Source organism: Oryctolagus cuniculus, chromosome 13 (genome assembly GCF_964237555.1).
Source record: "Oryctolagus cuniculus chromosome 13, mOryCun1.1, whole genome shotgun sequence".
NCBI classification, from domain to species: domain Eukaryota; kingdom Metazoa; phylum Chordata; class Mammalia; order Lagomorpha; family Leporidae; genus Oryctolagus; species Oryctolagus cuniculus.
Window position 1 is genome coordinate 55390289 of NC_091444.1, and position 20844 is coordinate 55411132.

The 20844-nt window shown below is 48.9% G+C and overlaps 1 protein-coding gene across 1 annotated transcript in view; it reads left to right on the forward strand.

Moving 5' to 3' along the window:
* Positions 1–243: 243 nt before the first annotated feature.
* Positions 244–20844, forward strand: part of LOC103351035 (nidogen-1) — a 50369-nt gene continuing 29768 nt past the window's right edge. Inside the window, exons 1-6 of the mRNA XM_070054982.1 lie at positions 244–1061; positions 6389–6688; positions 7334–7472; positions 11090–11341; positions 13029–13229; positions 19310–19435. Of these exons, the coding sequence (XP_069911083.1) occupies positions 858–1061; positions 6389–6688; positions 7334–7472; positions 11090–11341; positions 13029–13229; positions 19310–19435 (1222 nt within the window). The 5' untranslated portion in view covers positions 244–857. The remainder of the gene's footprint in view (positions 1062–6388; positions 6689–7333; positions 7473–11089; positions 11342–13028; positions 13230–19309; positions 19436–20844) is intronic.

Genomic DNA, 20844 nt, shown 5'->3' on the forward strand with positions numbered 1-20844 from the left:
TTGTCATTCCAGGCTTTCCTTGCACAATCCTTCCCCGGATTCTTTGCTGGGGGCGGTGCCTTGAACCCACCGCGTTTTCGCGATCCTTCTCCCCCTCCTGCTGGAAGGCCTGCTGTGCGTCCCACCACCAGTTTCCCTGACCTGCTGATTTTTCCCACTTGGGATCCCCACCCAGGCCAGCACGGAACTATCTAATGCACCCGTGACTTTGTCTCAAAGGGTGGGACCCTGCTTTATGTTTTGTTTTGGTTTTGTTTACTTGAACCTCCCCAACAGAGAGCGGAGGATCAGACACCCAAAAACTGTTGAACGGATGGATGGATGTGGGAAGGAACACGCTCCTGGCTGAGCCTCTTCTTCCCTCATTCGCAGCGCCCTAACCGGGTTTTGAATGTAGGCTAGCGAGCCCGACCCCCAGCGCCGCCGACGGACCTGCGGGGGCTCGGTTCCCGAATCCAGAGCACGTCCTCGTCGCCCGCTCTGGCCCGAGGACAGCGCTGCAGTCCCGCGCTTCGCTCCCTCTCCGGGAGGCGCCGCTCTGTGGGAACCGGGTGGGCTGCGGCGTCGCGCGCTCCGACGCCCACTCCCCCATCCCCGCCCTGGCCGGGGCTGGGGAGACTTGGGGGTCGCCCCTCGCCCTCCCCCTTGTGGCCATTGGGCCGCTCCGCGTTGCGCGGGTGCACGGGGCGGGGCGGGGCCCTCCCCATCTCCCCTCGGCTCCCCTCCCCTATTTCCCGGGGTGGGGACGTCGGGAGGCGGAGGCGTGGAGGGGCTGCGGCGGGGCGTCCGGTTACATCTGGGTCTTCCGCACCCGGCGGCCGCAGAGCGCTGAGTTTGCGGGCTCGCAGTTGGGCAGCATGCGGGCTGCGTGGATGCGGGCGCTGCTGCTGCAGCTGCTGCTGGCGGGGCCTGGGGGCTGCCTGAGCCGCCAGGAGCTCTTCCCGTTCGGGCCGGGGCAGGGGGACCTGGAGCTGGAGGACGGGGACGACCTCGTCTCCCCGGCCCTGGAGCTGAGCGGGGCGCTCCACTTCTACGACAGATCCGATATCGACTCGGTCTACGTGAGTGCGACCCGGGGCGGGCGGTGTAGGGTAGCTGGAGGGAGGCCGCGGGGGGCAGGTCGGCGTCGGAAGGAAGGCGGGGCTCGCCGGGGGCGCCCGCGGAGCTGGACGGACGTGGGCGTAGCGGGCGCGACCGCGGACCGCTGGCAGCCCGCGCACAGGACGCGGCGCTGGGTTTCCGCGCCCGCAAGGCTCCTGCCGAGGTCTCCGCAGCGCGCGGCCGTGTCATCGAGGGGCTCGCTCTCCGGGTCTGCTGGGCCCCGCGTGCGCCCTGCCGTGACTCTGGTTCCCGGGCGCCCAGGACCCCGGGCGGAGTTTCCTCCCCTGCAACTGTGGGCTGCATCGCCACCGGGAAGTCAGTCCCCGCCTCGCCTTTGTCCCGCGCATTTGGGGCCAGGACCCGGCCCAGCTCGAGTGGGACCGGTGCAGGCGGTCCGTAGAAGGGCCGGAGTTGGGGACTCCTGCGGTTCCAGGCCAGAACGGGCCGCGTGTGTGCTTGTGTATGGACTCGCGGATATGTCTTGGCAGTGATTCTGTTCTCCAGTTGGTCTGGACCCGGAGTCCAGAGTTCAGGGCGCCCTAGGATTCCCAGTTCCTGTGGCTGAGCCTGTCACTGTGGCGGGGGCGTGGCCAGATGTGTGAGGAGGGGGGTCAGGTTACCTTTAGCTCTCTGGAGCCTTGGTAGACCTGGTCGACCTGGAGGCGCTGTCACTTTGGTGGAATCTTTCACTACTGCTGGTCCCCCTGCAGCCACCATTTTGCTTTCTTATAAGGTCTACGTGCATTCCAGCAGTGGGAGGGGGGTGGGGCGTCCACACTGCCAGAGAGAAGGCTGTGCTCTCGGCCGGCCTGGCAGGCAACTCTTGAACAGGATTCACTGGAGCCCTCCACTTAGCACCCACAAAGAAAAGCCCTGGCCCCCCTTTGGACAGCCTGATGAAGCCTGAAGACCCTCTTTCACCTTAATGCTTTTGAATGTACAAAATAAAATCCACAAGATTGCCAAGGAAACCCAATCAAAATATTAAATGGTTCAGGCTTTGGCTTAGAAGTTAAAAGGTATTAGTTAGGACACCCATGTCCCATATGGGAGTGCCTGGAGTCAGTCCAGCTGGGTTCCTGACTCAGTCCTTCTGCTATGGCAGACCCTGGGTGGCAGCTGTGGTGGCTCAAGGAATTGTGTTCCTGCATTGAGTTCCTAGCTCCTGGCAGTGGTTGCTAACATTTGGAGAGTGAACCAGCTGATCGGAGTCTCTCTGTGTCTTAAAAAAAAAAAAACAAACAAACAACCAACAACACATATTTATAGAGTGCTAGGTATGCTTCCTGTCCACCACATTGAGTAACAGGGTGTAGCAGTGGGTCCAGCAGTGGATCCTGTAACTGTTGACCTTTGAAGATCATGAGGACTGAGCAATTCAGAAACCACTGCAGCAAGTGTAGTGTGATACTGAAATACCTGTGAGTTGTGTTAGCAACAAAACCAAGACTTGCTGCTAGATTGGTTTGTTGCCTACATCCATAACCAAAGGAAATGCTAAATGGTGAGTATTAAAACATTAAATTCCTGGGGCTGCTACTGCCACATAGCTGGTAAAGCCAATGCCAGTATTCCCTTTGGTCCTGGTTTGAGTCCTGGCTGCTCCAATTCAGATCCACTCCCTGCTAATGGACTGGGAAAAGCAGTGGAAGATGGCCCAAGTACTTGGGCCCCTACTGTTACTGGTGAATGGCAGGGTTCTTGTCTTCAGGCAAGAAAAAATTTAGGTGTGAGACAGAGTAGTGGAAAGTAAAGTAAAGTTTATTAGGGAAAAGGACATCTGTAAGAAGAACATCTGTTCTTGTCTTCAGGCAAGAAAAAATTTAGGTGTGAGACAGAGTAGTGGAAAGTAAAGTAAAGTTTATTAGGGAAAAGGACATCTGTAAGAAGGGATGGCCACCTCTCCAGACAGGACCTGGGAGAGAGTGCCCAGTTGCTTGGACTGGGGGGAGGAGCAGGTTACATGGTTGAGTGGAGAGATTACACCTGGGCAGTTAGGTGGGCGACTCAGCAAAGAGGCAGAAGGCTGAAAGAGCAGTCCAGTTGAGACTGGGGGTTTTTAAGGAGATGGGTCTTGCTTCCCCACCTCTGCTCCCCTTTGAACAAAGGGCTTTTTGTATGTAAATAGAAAAACTTCTGAGTTTCTTGCTGAAGTTATCAGACAGGGGGAAGTCTGGCTGGTGCTGGGCCCCTGTAGAGGAAGGGCAGGGAGGGCTTTTGAAGTGCAGATACTGGGCTGCACCTGGAAGGTTATCAGGCAGAAGGGGTGGGGACCCCCGCCTGGCACGTTATCAGGTAGGAGGGGGCAGGGGAGGATGCCAACACTGGGCTGCCCCTGAAGCTTTGAGATGCATGCATATGCTGGACATAGACGTCTTCTCTTTAGGCCTTTATGTCACACAGACACATAAGCTGATATCTGACTTCCTATCTAACATCTGCCACTTACTTGGGAGACCCAAATGAAGCTTCTTGTTTCCTTCTGGCTCAGCCCTGGCCCTTGTGGCCACTTGGGGAGTCGACCAGCAGATGGAAGATCTCTCCCTTTGTTGCTGAAAATCTAACTCTGATTTTCAAATAAAATAAATCTTTAACAAAAAATCCTTTCAGCATCTGGTTAACAGATCCATGAAATTCTTTTCTTGAACCACTATGGAGATCTTTGGACCCTTTGTTAAGATTAGTGAGTCACTGGATAAGGACTCCCCTGGGTGGAGATGTGCCCTGAGGTGGGGTAGTTTTCTGTTTGTTTTTGTTTGTGCTGGAAGCCATCTTCAAAGAAGGCTAACAATTGAGGGCTGCACTCCCAAGGGGGTGAAGAGCCATCTGCTGACAGCTCAGTGTCCACCCCTACCTGTAGCTGTGTAGATGCTGTTTTGAGCTGATGGAAACCCTCACATGACTCTGAGAGAGAAGGCGCATTGCTAGGGAGTATGGGTAAGCACTGGGTGGTCTGTGCAGTCCAGCTGTTGGGAGAATGAAAGGCACACCCAGCAAGAAAGAAAAGTTACTCGTGGAGTAGACCTGCCTGTGTCTGGTGTTTAATCCTCAAAACACCCCCTCCCATCTCTTTTCAGATAAATTCTCTCCATCGCACTATGGGATGCACAGGTGTGTACCACCAGTTAAATGCCAAAGCTTGGAGTTCAACCCCAGTCTGTGTCTGACTCCTAGCTCTTTCCAGCACTCAGGCTAACATGTGGTAATAGACATGCGAGTTGTTGGGAGGCAGAGTAGTGAGAGAAGACTTCACAGAGATAACATGTAAGACTTCACAGGCAGGTCCCTTTGAGTAGGCACAGAGGGAAAGAACCTCAGGAACAAATGCCTGAGGGTGGGAATAGGCATGGCATGTGCTGGGAAAGTGAGGAATCTGATCTGACAAGTGGAGAGTCACTGTTTTAGATCCTTGTGTTTCCAGGCTGCAGCCTTTTAAAGGACAGTATCGGGCACCATTTGCCAAATTGCTCCCATTTCATTGGGACATAGTTTTTCTCGTACTTCACAGATTCTCTAAGTATAAGGATCATTGGGTTGAAATTTTGTGTTGTCAATGGATTGCACAGTAACAAGAAAGGGGATGCATGTCAAGCGTCACTCATTAGCACAAACTCGAAGCAGGCCCAGGGTCCCCTCTGCTGTGGGGCTGTTTGCCACCATTCCTCAGTGGCTCATTTTCCCAAAGAAGTGTGGGTTTTCGCTGAGTAAGAGTAATAGCACCTTTTAGTAGGCAGTTATTACTGATTTCCAGAAGACTGTCCAAGTATGAAGAGAGCCAACTTTGGGGTCAAGCTCCCTGGGTTCAAAGCCCAGTGTCACTGCATTTACTAAGTGAGTTTGGGCAGATCGGCTGATTAACCTAATTCACCCTATCAGAAAAATAGGTATCTTGGCAGTCCCTAGTCCCCTAGGGTAATTCTGAGGATTAAATCTATTTTTAAAAAATATTTATTCATTTATGTGAAGGGCAGAATTAGAGGGGCAGAGGCAAGGGGAGAGAGAGAGAGAGAGGTCTTCCCTCTGTCTATTATTCAAATGGCTGCAATGGCCAGAGCTTGGCCAATCCAAAACCAGGAGCCAGGAGCCTCTTCTGGGCCTGCCATGAGGGTGCAGGGGTCCAAACACTTGGGACATCCTCCACTGCTTTGCCAGGCCATAGCAGAGAGCTGGATCGGAAGTGGAGCAGCCTGGACTCTAAAAAAACCCATATGGGATGCTGCCACTGCAGGCACCGGCCTCACCCACAACACCAAAGCACCAGCCCTGAGGATTAAATCTTAGTAAGACATCTGGAACATGGTAAATAGTTAATGAACATTAACTATTATTCTAACATATTAAACTATCCAAAATAATTAGTAAGACTATAGTGCCCCATTCATATTTATTTATTTTTAGATTTATCTTTTTATTTGAAGGGCAGGGACAGAGAGAGCGAGAACGGGAGAGAGACAGAGACAGACAGAGACAGTGACAGTGACAGCCAGAGAGGTCTTCCATCCTCTGGTTCATTCCCCAAATTTGCAATGGCCAGCCTGAAGCTAGGAGCCTGGACGCCATCCAGGTCTCCCATGTGGGTGCAGGGGCCCAAGTACCTGGGCCATCCTCTGCTGCTTTTCTTGGCTCATTATCAAAGAGTTGGATTGGAAGTGGAGTAGCAGGGAATTTAAGGGGCACCCATATGAGATCCCAGCATCACAGATGGCTGCTTCACCAGCTGAGCCACAGCGCCAGCCCAGATTTATTTCTTGATGCTTTGTTTTATCATCATCCTTGTTAGCCCTTTTCCTCATCTGGATTGTGGGTTCCTTGAAGGCAAGAACTGGATCCTACCTGTTTTTGTGCCCTAAGCACTTAACACAGTCCTGGTATGGAGTTACAATTTATTCCACTTAGAGAGTAAATGAATTCAGGCTGTTAGACTGACTTATGTTTCAATAATGCATGCAGTAAATGAAGCACTCTTGTTCCCATCTTCTTACTTGAGGTTAGGAGGGCGCACGCGAGGAAACCTGAGAGGTGAATCCCAAGACACTCACTTGAGGTCCAGCGACTGGCATGTGGCAGAGTCAGGCTCCCCTGCAGGTCTTGCCCGTGCTCCTTCAACCAGCCCCCCTTGCATAGAAAACAAAAGCTGGATTTGCAACGTAGGCTCTTGCTGTTCTCTGATTCTACTGTATTTCCCATATTGCGGGCATCTGTGGCAGCACCCTGCAAGTGGGTGCTCGGTCCGTCCGGGGAAGAAGTCCTTTCTGCCTTGCTTCTAACCATACTTGGTTTTGTACAGGTCACCACAAATGGCATCATTGCCATGAGCGAACCCCTGGCCAAGGAATCCCATCCCGGGCTCTTCCCACCGAGCTTTGGTGTGGTCACACCTTTCCTGGCGGACTTGGACACGACTGATGGCCTCAGGAAGGTTTATTATCGAGAAGACTTATCTCCCTCCATCATGCAGCTGGCAGCAGAATGTGTCCAGAGAGGGTTCCCAGAGGTCTCGTTCCAACCCAGCAGCGTGGTGGTTGTCACTTGGGAATCTGTGGCTGCTTACCAAGGGCCTAACCAGGACCCTATCCAAGAAGGCAAGGTAAGCACCTGCCCAGGTACGAGCTCCAGTCGTCTGACACATTGTGCTCTTTGTTCTTTTGGTTTGAAGTATCCTTATGCACCTTATGCCTGTGTTATTGATAAACATGAGACCCAAAGCAGAATCTAGCAGGCTGGCTATCACAGGTCTAAAACTTCTAAAAGCTTTTTAGCAAGGCTGTAGAAATCTGCTTCAGTGATGATCAGACAGAGTGCAGGGACTATGCTACCAGCTTCTGCTGCAGCTGTGTTGCTGGCTACACGGGGAATGGCAAGCAGTGTGTTGCAGAAGGTAATTTTCTTGTGTATGTTTGATCTGTAGAGGTGGAGCCATTAATGTAGAGAGAGACAGAGATGTTCCATCCTCTGGTTCCCATCCCAGAAGGCTGTGGGTCAGGTGTATACCAGTCTCCCCTTGTGTTTCTTTCCTTGGGCCCCTGAAATTGGAGGATGGATGTGGTAGACCATACCAGACCTGTTGTGAGGCTAACTCTAAGATGGATTCGGCTGGACGCTGACATTAGTTTTAAACTCTGCCCTCAAAAGGACCACATCCTAGGTGGGCTTTGGCCTAGTGGTTAAGATGTTCCTGGGTATACCTGCCTCCCATCTCGGGTTCAAGTCCTGCCTCTACTTCTGATTCCAGCTTCCTGCTAATATAAACCCCAGGGAGACAGCAGGTGATGTCTCAAGTACTTGGGTTCCTGCCACCCACATGGGAGACCCAGATGGTGTTCCCAACTCCATCCTCAGCCTGCAGCATTTGAAGCAGCAAGGCACTAGATAGAAGGTAACTCTGTCTCTCACTCTCTCCCCTTCACCATCTCTCTCCCCATCTCCCTATCTCCTCTCTCCCTCTCTCTCCTCCTTTCTCTCTTTTCCTCTCTCCCTTCTCTCCCTCCTCTCCCTACTCTCCCCTCTCCTCCTCTCTCCCTCTTCCTCTCTCCCTCTTCCTCTCTGTCTCCCTCCCCCTCTCCCTCCCTCCACTTCCCTCCCCCATCCACTCTTCGCCCTTTCCTCCTCCCCCCTCTCCTCCCTCTCCCTCCTTTTCCTCCCTCTCCCCCTCTTCCTCACTTCCCCCTCTCCTCGCTTTCCCCCCTTCCCCTTCTCCCCCTCCCTCTCCCTCCTCCTCCCCCCTCCTCCTCTCCCCCTCCTCCCACTTCCCCCCTCCCCCTCTCCCTCTGTCCCTCCCCTCCCCTCTGCTTCTGCCTTTCAAATAAAAAAAGATAATTGTGAAACACCAGATTTCATGTTCTCAGCAGGTCAGAAGAATCCTTTCTGTACAAGTATACAGGGCCTTGGTTATAGTTTCCTGTGGGAGGTCAGAACCACATACCAGAAGAAAAAACAAATGAAAAACCCCAAACCCCACTATATTGGACATTTGCCCCTTCATATGCAGAAAAGATGTCTGATGCATCACAAGTCACTTTTCCTGTGTGTTTAATGGGGGAACTTCCATTGCTTTGCAAAATGTAACTGAATAAAACTCCATTGGAGGAATGTTTCCTGATTTTGAGATTTCCCCTACCAGAGCTATAGTTAAGTTGTTATCATTTTAATTTGCTAAAAACAAAAACTTGTTTCCTTCTAGGTTACAATCAGATAAAGTGAGTATTTTTTAATACTTCCTTTTGTATTGAAAAAAAAATTTAGCATGCTTCTCATATCTGGGGGGATGTTTTCAACATGTTTAAAGTGTTTTCTGTTCCAAACCACATCACCCATGGGAACAGTGTGCCTTTGCATCTTTGTTTGAGGCTTGGCTTTCTCTACTTCTCCCACCCTGTGCAAACCTTCCAGAATCCACAGCGAAATCTTCTTCTCAAGGAGCAACCTATTACCTCTTTGCACGCCAAATAAAAGAGCTCAAAAGCTGAATAGTTTGTGTTTGGTGGTTACCTCAGATGCAATAAACTGTTCAACCACATATTTGGCATTGTATCTATACCCTTTAATTGTTCTGTGGTTTAAATATTTGTTGGATTCTTGATATTTAAAATTTTTTTTCCTAGTTCAAGGTTTGGTGGAAAATTTTTGTTTGGTTTCCCGAACTTGGTGTTCCTTCTTGTTTCTGCAGTGGTTCCCAGGATGCATTTTTGTGCTATTAACTTGCTAACTTCACAGCATTCCCAAGTGTAATGACACAATGTGCACACAAGGTCTCTGGGTTGAATGTATCCTGGCCTGTCAGCAGCTCCATAAACAGGGCTAAGTTTCTAGAAGATGGCAAAAGGTCAGCAAGACCTGAGTGACCCTCAGGTACAAGCGATCTGTCTAGGGTTATTCAATAAAATTTTCCAAGAACTTACTAAGTGAGGGAGACTTCCAAGAATAAGTGAGGTAGCTGGGTATGAAAATTATGCTGCTAGCATATTTGTAATCTAGGAAGATAAATAAGATACATGATCATCAACAGAATTAAATTCTACAGCAAACCTAAACAATCCAAGGTGACCTTTGTTTTACTGCTTTCTTTGCCTTTCGCTTTTTTGAGATGTAATTCACTTACCTTAATTTTTAAAAAAAAATTTATTTGAGAGACAAACAGAGAGAAAGAACCGTACATTTACACAAAATGCCCACAATGCCCACAATGGTTAGGGCTGAGCCAGACTGAAGCCAAGAGCTGGGAACTTAATCCAAGTCTCCCCCGTGGGTGGCAGGAACCCAATTGTTTGAACCATCACAGCTTTATCAGGAAGCAGTAGTCAAGAGCCAGAGTCAGACTCCGATATGGGAGGTGGCATCTTAACCAGTGTCGTGACTTTTTGAAGTATACAGTTAGGTGGGTTTTGATATATTCATCAGGTTATGTAACTACCACCTCCGAATCTCGATCATTTCATTTCATCACCCCAAAGGAAGCATTGTGCTCATTCGCAGTCACTCTTCATTCTCTCAAATTCCCCAGCCCCTGCCAACTTCTCATCTACTCTCTGGCACTACCTCTTTTCCTGTTCTAGACATTTCATGTAAATGGAATCCTGCCACATGTAATTTTGTGCATCTGGTTTCTTTCACTTGGCATATTGTTTTCAGAATTCATCTATGTTTTAGCATGTGTCAGTATTTCATTCTTTCTTCTAATGGAATAATTTCCCTATGGGTGGATATTCCATATTTTTTTATCCATTCATCAGTTGATGAGTACTTGGGTTAATTCCCTTTTGAGATATTATGAATAATGCTGCTAAGAGCATACGTGTACAAGTTTTTGTGTGGCTTTATGTGTTCCATTCTCTTGGGTGTATTCCTTGGAATTAGAATGGCTGGGTCATACAACAAGAGCAACTTAATTTCTCTAGGTCTTATTTTCTCCTGATTAGACAATAATCAGTATATTAAATTATAAGTAAACATTATAGAGATGCATGTGACAGAAAAGGACCATTCACCGTATTGCCTTGTGTTATTGCAGTAAGCAGTTTTCCCCAGGTACCTGCCAACATTATGAGTGTAATTTTTAAGCATGAATCCTATATAGATATGCTATGTGTCAGTTTATTGAGAAAGCTTTTTAAAAGTTTTTATTTATTTATTTTCAGTTTATTTGAAAGGAAGAGAGAAACAGATCTTTGATCTGCAGTTTTACTCCCTGCAAGACAACAGCAGCTGGGTGGGGACCACATGAGAGCCAGAAACCCAGAACTGCCTCCAGGTCTCCCACGGGCACAGACCCAAGCTCTCAAGCTATCATCACCACCTGCAGGGGTGTACATTAGCAGGAAGCTGGATCAGAAGCAGGGTAGCTGGGACCCGAACAGGCACTCCAGTATGGGATGCAGGTCTCAAACGGCGGCTTAGCCTGCTGCACCACAACATGCCTGGTCCTTAAGAAAGCTTTTAGAGTTGCCATACTAGGTCCGGTTACATCGTTCCCAGCTGTCTAAGCAGAACAGTCAGTGACAGAGGCCTGCCTGTGGCCTGTGATGTCCTCCCAGTCTGTCCTGGCTTGCACAAGACATGGTTTTGGGACTCAGCCCATCAATCCCAGCCCCGGAGGGAGAGCTTTGTAGAGCACGAGGTGTGTCTGTCACCATCAGGGCCATCCAGTCAGCCCTGCTGTTGAACAAGATGCGTGCTTCTGTCCCCTTTACCCTTAGCAGTGACCGATTCCACAGTCACTGGCATTCTAGATCCCTGGTGACGTGCTCTACTCCTCACTTCTCGCATGGCCCTGAAGTTCCAGTGGAGCCAGCTTTCGTGCCGTCTGTTACCAGGCACGTGGAAGAGTAGGAGTGCTGGGCTTTCCAAGGCTCGTGGCACACGGATCACGAGAACTCTCAGGAAGCACAGCTACTCCGGCTTGGCTCTCTCTCTCCATGTGTGGGTCCAGGTCCTACCAGACGTGTCACACTTCTTTGAAAGTGATCCCTGCCTGCTTTCATTTGTGCCTCAGGCTCCCCTCAGCGAGTCAATGGGAAGGTGAAAGGGAGGATCTTCGTGGGGACCAGCCAGGTGCCCGTGGTCTTTGAGAACACCGACCTGCACTCTTACGTGGTGATGAACCACGGGCGCTCCTACACAGCCATCAGCACCATTCCCGAGACCGTGGGGTACTCTCTGCTCCCTCTGGCCCCGATCGGAGGCATCATTGGATGGATGTTTGCCGTGGAGCAGGACGGATTCAAGAATGGGTTCAGCATCACTGGTAATTTATATCCAACATTAAAATCACACTGGGGGAGGGGAGGGGCCTGAGAATAAAAGGAAGCAATCGCTTGTCTGCAAAAGAATTACCGGTGCATCCTTATTGTCTAGAGAGACAGAATGGAAATATGAGCAGGTACAATTCACACCGATGTGTCATTGACATACACAAACTGAGGCTGCCTGAAATCGTGTTTTGGATCACGAAGTGATTTCACAGTTGAGATTTAGAAGAATCCAGCAAATCAAATCACTTCAGCTCATTCTCCCTCACAGCCCAGAGCGTAGGGCTTACAGCTCCCTCATTCCCTTTCTGCAGCCTGCCTCCTGTTCTAAACACCTCTGAGATGGACACATGGCATCCTCAGCATCTCTCAGGGAAGGGAACTAGAGTCTTAGGGACTCAGCATTGCCCGGGAGTTTCTTAGGGATGGTGCCCTGTCAAGGGAAACTCAGTCTTCCAGAGACATGTGGGCAGGTCCCATGGGGGGCATTCCCTTGGCTGTGCCTGGGCCAGGCCCCTTGTACTTGCTAGGAGCCATTCCTGGGAACAGCTGGAGTGGAGGAGCCTGCATCTTGCATCTGTGAATACGTATTTGAAAGAGGCCGAATCTGCCTGTAGGAATCACTCATTTAGGGCCCCGTGTTTTCTCTCCCTATTCCTCAGGCGTGTGTGTTCTGAGTGTTATAGCCCTATCTGCACTCTCAGGTGAGCAGGATGCTCTTTCCTTTGCTACAGGCCCACTCACAGCCCAGCTTCTTCCCTGCAGGGCTTTGCACACTGCTGTTGCCTTGACTGTGGCCTAACTTCTCTTGGTGACGCTTGGTAACGTGCATCGGCTTCAGCAGGTCCCAGGGAGAGGAAGCCTTCACACAGGCCCTGCAACAGCAAATCTTGGTGAATGACGCTGATCCTTCTAAATTCCCCCAGGACCTGCGGTCCCAGCTGGCTGTCTGCATGGGACTTGGGTGACTCTAAGCAGGGCCAGACAGTAAATATTTTAAGCTTTGTCTAAATATTTTAGGCCACATGGTGTCTGTTGCAACCACTCAACCCTGTCCTAGTACAGAGAAAGTCACCATAGATCCTATGTAAATGAAGAAATGTGGTTGTGTTCTGATAAAACTTTATTAATGAACCCTGACATTTAAATTTTGTAGGATTTTTACATGTCACAAAACAAAATAATTCTTTGAATTTTTTTTTAAACTGAAAAATAAAGGACTCTTTAAATTGAGAGGGTATACTGAAACAGGCAGTTGGCCAGGATTAGCACATTTCAGCATACTTTGTCTCTAATTTCCACAAGATAGATTGTGTCCCTTTTTAATCACCAGCAAACAGAGGCTCAGAGGGGTTCAGCAATTTATTCAAGATCACTCAGCCAGGATCTAGGAAAGCTCCAGTCCAACCCGGGTCCCCTGCTCTTTCCCACATGACCCCTGAGCCCCCATCTCAGATGCTGGTTTGTGGCTGGGAAGCAGTTCCTCTCCTCTGTGCCTGGCTCAGTTGGGCCGTGTGGATGTCCTCAGTGTCAGCAATCCCATGATCCATTGGCCAAACTGAAGCCTCCTCCAAGGAGGTCCCTGCATATTCCTGTCTTGGCAGCACCACCCTGTGAGCTGAGGGTGGGAAGGAGGGCGTGCTCACGCCACAGCCGAGTGACAGGGCCGATCTTGTTTTCCAGGGTGCGAGTTCACGCGCCAGGCGGAGGTGACCTTCTTGGGGTACCCAGGCAAGCTGGTCATTAAGCAGCAGTTCAGCGGCATTGATGAGCATGGACACCTGACCATCGACACAGAGCTGGAGGGCCGCGTGCCACAGATCCCATTCGGCTCCTCCGTGCACATTGAGCCCTACACTGAGCTCTACCACTACTCCAGCTCAGGTGAGCCCCAGGGCCACCCTCAGGGAGCAGCACTGCAGCCTCATAGGGCTGGAGCACTCTCCAGGGTTTTAGAGGGAAATGCACTGGACCTCACCGAGTTGCAATCATTTGCCCCTTAATTATAGACATAGCAGACGCTTGTTGTAGAGAACTTAGTGTGAAAAAGAAAGTAAGTGTAATTCAGAGCTGTAAAACCTGGGTGGAAATAATAGTTAATTGCATTTAAGTGTCTTTCCTTTCAGCCTTTTATGAGCAAAAACACACCTCAGTCTGCATCAAGCATCCCAACACATTCTATCAATTAAAGATAAAATAATATTACTACAATACGTACCTATATGTAGTTTCTACAAACTGTATTTATTCTCAATTTGGTATTGGTTTCAAATAATTTCAAGCTTCCAGAACAGTTGAAAACAGCCTAGCTGTCTACTAAGCTCCACTAATTCACATTTTGTCACATTTACTTTGTCAATTCTCACCCTATATATATATTCTCCTCCAGACGGTGATTTGAAAATCCTTGCTACATTGGCACTCATGGCTGTGACACCAACGCTGCCTGTCACCCTGGCCCTGGGACGCAATTCACCTGCAAGTGCTCCATTGGCTTCCGAGGAGACGGGCTAACTTGTTATGGCAGCGTTTGGTTCTGGCTCATGGGGGAGCTGGGAAGGTGGGCAGGGAGGAACCATCCAGATTCTATAAACCAGAGTGCTGGGGCGAGGAAGTGTGGTTGGGGTAAGTACAGCTAGGAGTGCCATGCCTGGATTGTTTGTGACCGGCACTCACTGTTTCCTCTGTAAAATTAGGGCATTGTCCCTGTCTTTCCTCTGATTTAATGCATCAGTGCTAAGCAGCAGAATAGAATTTCCACATACTTCACTCCATTGGAGCTGTGATTTACCCAAGCTCTGTTTGTGTTAAGTTCTTCACAAATACCATCTCGTCTAATTTTGCAATGAATCTATTGCTATAGATTCATTTGTTCCTTTTTTTTTCAAAAATATGTTTAATTTTGGTCAAATGCACATAACAGAATTTACCATCTCACCCACTTTAAAGTGTGCAGTTCAATGGTGCTACGTACTTTCACTTTATAGTGCAACCATCATCATCTTCCATCTCTAGCACTCTTTTCATCTGGGAAAATAGACTCTACCCATCCAACCATAACTCATGCTTCCCTCCCCCAACCCCTGGAATCCATCGTTCTACTACCTATAGCTATGAATTTGGCCACCCTACATTACATAACCTTCAGCATTTGTCTCTTTGTGTCTGGCTTGTTTCATGTAACATAATGTCATCAAGCCCTCCCCCCCGCCCATATTTTTGTGTGTCTTGGAATTTTCTTTGCTTTGTGAGGTTGAATGATATTCCATTATATGTATTTGCTTCATTTTGTTCATTCATCCATCCATCAATGGCCATGTGGGTGGTTTCCATCTTTTGATTGTTGCAAATATTACTGTTAGGAACATGGGCATGCAAATAATCTGTTAAAGTGTCTGCTTTCAGTTCTTTTAAATATTTACCCAGAAGTGGGGTTCCTGGATCAAAGGGTTTAATTTTTTTTTTGTGGAACCACCTTATTGTTTTCCAGACTACACCATATTATATTCCCACCACAGTGCACAAGGGTTCTAATTTCTCCATAACCTTGACATCTCTTGTTATTTTCTTTTTTTTTAAAGGAAGATTTATTTATTTATCTGAAAGTCAGAGTAAAAGAGAGAGAGGAAAAGACACAGATCGAGATCTTCCATGCACTGGTTTACTCCCCAGCTAGCCACAACAGCCAGGTCTGGGCTAGGCCAAAGCCAAGAGCCAGGAACTCCATCCTGGTCTCCCACATGGGTGGAGGGTCCAAGCACTTGGGCCATCTTCTGCTTCCTTCCCACGCGCATTATCAGAGAGCTGGATAGGAAGCAGAACAGCCAGGACCCCAGCCGGCTCTCTGATATGGGCTGCCGGCATCCATCAGAAGCAGCAGCTTCATCCGCTGCACCACAACCCCAGCCCCGCTTGCTAGTTTCTGGTTTTTGTTTTTGTTTTCATCTTACGGTGGCCACCCTAAGAGATGTAAGGTTGACTGCTCTTTTTACATATGGGAAAACTGAGGCTCATTAAAGTGAACCACTGAGTTATGTTTAAACTGAAGGCTCTGTTTGAAGCCCTGATATTACTCTGCTTTCTTCCTGCATTTATTTTTTATAATTTAATTTCAGATACTTCCATGGAGATGGGTTTCTCTTATGCTCATTATTACATTTTAATCCACTACCAAAGGGCAGTTAGTCCATTGCCAAGGGTGAGGATGTGAAGGCCTTCCTTCAACCAGCACTACCTTATCTGCAACAAAGGACTTGCTAATGAGCATTAGGAATGCTAGAAGTGGGTGTCCCTGCTGTAATGAGGAGTAAACCCATATGTTGTTTGTCGGAACGATGGATGGTGCTCTATACCCTTGCTTGAGTAAAGTGAAAGAACCGGGCAGACCCAGTAGCCTCAGAATTGGGGGATAATGTCCTGGTCTGCAATCCATCACCCCCAACTAATGGTGCATTTGAAGCGCTGATTGAACGTGAAAGGTCCTGACAGATCCTGCTGTCAGGGAATCATGCTGTCCCATAAGATGCTTACTGGGTTGCCTGAAATGTTGGAGGGTGGGGACTTGTGCTTACAGACAAAGGTTGTGTGCTTATTGACCAGGTTGCTGATAACTTTGTGCATGTGGTAGGAATTAGCCTGAGGCTCAGGGAAGAGACATTGTCCCTACTCACCTGTATCATCAGCTTCCCAGTATTTCTCCAGAGAGCCAGACAGTCTTCAATGGCTGAAGTGACTCAGACCAGTTTGGAGCAGCTTGACACAGTGTGTGTGTGTGTGTGTGTGTTTGTGTGTGTACACAAGTGGAACCTGCCCAGGCTGTGAAGATGGTGACAGACATCATTCTGGAGAGGGGCTGCTTCACTTAGACTTATCACCCCTGCTTCAACTTGATGGGTCACCTGAATACTGATAAAGTATGGAGATGCCCCAACCTGCCCCTGTTGAAACATGCCCTTTGGACTGATTCTGCTTTGGTCTCTGAGCATGCCAGTGTGAGAGTACTTCATAGAGGGAGTGCTTCATTTCAGAAAGCACAACTGGCCAGGCTTTTAGGTAATCTGTTGTTGTCATGGAAAATCCCTGGATGTCCTTTCCCAGGCACACAGGTGGTCGCATGTGGACTTGCTTTTGTCCTGGGGTTAGTGAATGTTCTGGTGTGTTAGCTCTGTGGAATGTGTGGATGTCCCAGTCAGCCTACTCATTGTTCTTGGCCACTGGTACGTGCCTCAAAGTGTTAATGCATTGAGACATGAGGCTTTTAATAGGAAGTTGCATTAAGCAGACCACTTCATGTGTTCTTTTGACTGGGAAAGTATCTTATAGGAGAATGAGGATGAGTCTTTTTTAATCATTGTGTGTAGCACTGCTATAAGAACACATGGCATCCAAGACAGGGATAGCTTTGGATAGACATCTTCTGGAGAATCCCCAGGGTAGTTTGGAGCTGATGCTGAGTCGAGTCCCAGAGCTCTCTGACTCTGTGGTACATGGTGGAATGGTTCCCATAGAACTGTCAGCTTGGAGTCTCTAGAGATGGTTTTGGTTAATTGAATCATTTCATTGAATAATTTTCCAGTTTGTAGAAGGCATTTAATGAGTCAATGATGAGAAGATCTTGGCCTTTGCATAAGGAGACAAATTGCAGGACTTAACAGTCATTGAAAATATGTGCAAAGTAGCCACTCTAGAAATAATAAAAAGGGAAGCAGTACTTACTTACAAGAATACTCGAGGGTTTTCCAGCTGAATTAGGGAGTGATTATGTGAAAGGAAAACTCTTTCTAGAAAAGCTGACCAGATGCTGGACAATAGGAATACTCATCCTCAAGCAGATACTATAGTATGTTGTAAGAAAGTTATCACTGGTCCACTAAAGAAAGGGTTAAGGTCTTGGCCCCCGTTTCTAGGAGAGAAGAGTTAAATCACACATGAGGAAGAATTTCCAAACTGCAAATACTGTGTGATATGAGTGGGGAGTTTCTAGGGTCTTGTTCCTAAAGAATGGTGTCAACCATGAGGTGGGTGTTTGGCCTGGCAGGTAAGTTACTGGTTGAGTGCCCACATCCCATATCAGGGTGTCTGGGTTCTGATTCCGGCTCTGGCTCCTGACTCCAGCTTCCCGCTAATGCAGACCCTGGGGTGTGGTGGTGATGGTCTGGTGCTCCGAGTAATTGAATTCCTGTCACCCACATTGGACATCTGGATTGAGTTTCTGTATCTTGGCTTCAACCTCATGCAGCCCTATGTGGGCATTTGGGAAGTTAGCCAGTGTATGGGTGCTCTGTCTGTCTTCCCATTGAATAAATAACAATTTTTAAAAAGGGTATCTGCCAGGATAACTTCTGTGCATTGGCCTTCATGGAGGTGGAGGTGGTGCTCAGGAGCCATCCACTCCCTCATCCCGTTGACCTTGAGCTCTGACTCACCCATGGTTGTTGATGTCAGACATACGAGTGCTATCACCTTAGAAGCTTTCTTGTAACCCTTGACTTGTCTTTCTGTCCAAGTTCCCAGGGCAGAGTGGAGCTTAGACATGTTTCCCTGGTGATGGTACTCTGTTCCTGATGGAAGCCTGCTGCTCAGAGCTTTTGGTTCTGGCAGTTGTGTCTAGGCCACCAAGCCCTGCAGTCTGTGCAACGTGTGTAGCCATCCGTGCGGGGACATCCTCTGAAGAGTTGCAGTGCAGACAGCGGGCACAGGAATGATCTTTCTTCTCCTGTGTTGTTGCTGTTCGTAGCTGGCAGATGGAGCTGGAAAGTCCACACTTGGTGGATGATCCCCTCATTCCCACCCTCATCTCTAGCTTGTGCCTGAGGCTGCTCTGTAAGGGCCAATAACTCAGATAACATTCAGAAATCCCATTGGTCTTTAAGTGGGGCAACTTATGTTGGTGACTGTAGTTAGAGAAAGGTAATATTTTCAAACAATCGCATATTTAAATATGCTCTCAAGTTTAGAAACCTTATTCGCTGTCTAGATACCATCTCCGTGTCCTTCCCACATTGTTTACCACACTGATGAGTGACTCATTTTCATGGACCCCAGCCTCAGCAGCGACCTCCAGGAGAGGAAGGGGAAAAAGCAACCTTTACTCAGAAAAAGGGCCTGGGGTTTACTCCCTAATGTGGGGCCTGTGCACACACGTGCATGCATGTGCACACACAAACACACACACACACATCTTTCTTTCCACTTCCTTTTGGACTGCAAAAATTTGTCTGAATATTGATCTATTGGAGCCATGGTGTAGTGGGTAAAACTGCTGCCTGTAGCACCAGCATCCCAGTTGGGCCTCAGTTCGAGTCCTGGCTGCTCCACTTCCAATCCAGCACCCTGCTAACATGCTTGGGAAAGCATTGGAGATGGCCCAAGTGCTTGGGCCGCAGCACCCACATGGGAGACCTGGAAGAAGCTCTGGACTCCTGGCTTCAGCCTGGCCAAGCCCTGGCCTTTGCAGTCATTTGGGGAATGAACCAGCAGATGGAAGACCTCTCTCTCTGCCTCTACCTTCCTCTGTAACTCTGCTTGTCAAATAAAAATAAAAATAAAAATAAATCTTTAAAAAATTAATCTATCTCAGGGTTTTTTTTTTTATTATTATTATTTGAGAGGTAGAGTTATAGACAGTATGAGAGATAGACACAGAGAAAAAGATCTTCCTTTCATTGGTTCACCCCCAAATGGCCGCTATGGCCAGTGCTGCACTGATCTGAAGCCAGGAGCCAGGAGCTTCCTCCTGGTCTCCCATGCGGGTGCAGGGCCCAAGCACTTGGGCCATCCTCCACTGCACTCCCGGGCCACAGCAGAATGCTGGACTGGAAGAGGAGCAGCCGGGACTAGAACCCAGAGTTCATATGGGATGCCGTTGCCCCAGGCGGAGGATTAACCAAGTGAGCCACGGCACCAGCCCCTGAAGAAGATTTTTTAACAAGCTTGCATTTGAAGAATTTTTTTCTTTTCTGCAGATGTTGATGAATGCGTAGAGCAGCCGTCAGTGTGTGGCAGCCACGCTCTCTGCAACAACCACCCAGGCACCTTCCGCTGCGAGTGTGTGGAGGGCTACCAGTTTTCCGACCAGGGAACGTGTGTGGGTAAGTTCCCCAAGTAACTGTCAAAACATCTGTTCCTGTGCAGGAGGTCACCCCCTAGGAAATAAAAGTTGTCCCAGGTGATGATCCTGCCTGAGACACAAGGGTCCCAATGTGCCATCAAGAAGGGCAGCTCACAAAGGCGAATCAGACTGAGCCCCACCCTCAGCAACCTGGGGAGCCACAGCTACCAGCAGTAGGCGGGGTCGTCTAGACCAGGAGCCCCATCAGCCCACCTGCTACAAGCTTTTGTCTTATCCTTGTTTCTTTTTTAAAAAACATTTATTTACTTGCAAGTCAGAGTTGCAGAGAGAGACAGAGAGAGAGATCGAGAGAGATCTTCTATGCACTGTTTCACTCCCCACATGATCACAACACCCGGGACTGGGCCATACCAAAGCCAGACCTACGTACCTAGGCCATCTTCCAGGGCCTTCCCGGGTGCATTACAGGGCAGCTAGATGAGAAGAGGAGCAGCCAGGGCTGGAACTGAGCTCTGATATGGGATGCTGGGCATTGCAGGTGGTGGCTTAACCTGCTGAGCCACAGCACCAGCCCTAACCTTCTTTCTTACAAACTTCTTGTGACTATTTCAGTATCCTTTCAGTCACTATCGCCGTTAGAGGTTTCTTCTTGTTATTCACAGCCTTGGGATTCATGTCGAGGGACCATCTTCTAGGCACTTTTGTGTTACCACCTGTCATAGAGTGAATTGTACCTGAGTTACATGCAGAATTCCATTTGAGACCATTGTATGTATGGATTTTGATTTACAACCATAACTCCTTAGCCTTCTTGAAGTAATTGGATGCTATTCATTGGGCTGATGTTGCTTTTGGCCAGTGATGATTTGGGAGATGGTGCTGCTCATAGGCCAACCGCAGGAACCAGGTTGTTTGTATTTTTCCTCTTTCTCTCTCTTTTTTTTTTTTTTCCAGCTTTGCTTTGCCTTGTTGGTTCTAAGAATTTTCAGTTCCAAGATTCTCAGAGATTTCCAGGTCTGGAGGGCCATGTGCTGAGTGGGCGTCTGCACTCCACATGCCTTCCCGATTGAAACCAGATTCCTCCTGTGCTGTGTCAGCAGGCATCTCCTGCCCCTTCTTGCTGCTTGCTGCACTCGGGAAACTTGCTCTTTGCTCTGTCTTAAAACCCAGGGGCCGAGGGGGCCGAGGGGGCCGAGGGGGCCGAGGTCGCCGAGGGGGCCGAGGTCCCAGGATGCGGCAGTGTCTCCCGGGCGGGAGGGAACAGGCCGTTCTCATACTTGGACTGTGACCCAAACATCTGTGCTCTCAGGGGGCCAGCTCCCTGTGCACAGAGTTGAGATTCCAGCTCTGTTGAAGTGACTTTCCTGTTTTGGGCTCCTTTTCTGTGCGTTTGGCCTCACTTCCTTCCCTGCTTCTTGAGGTGGAGGA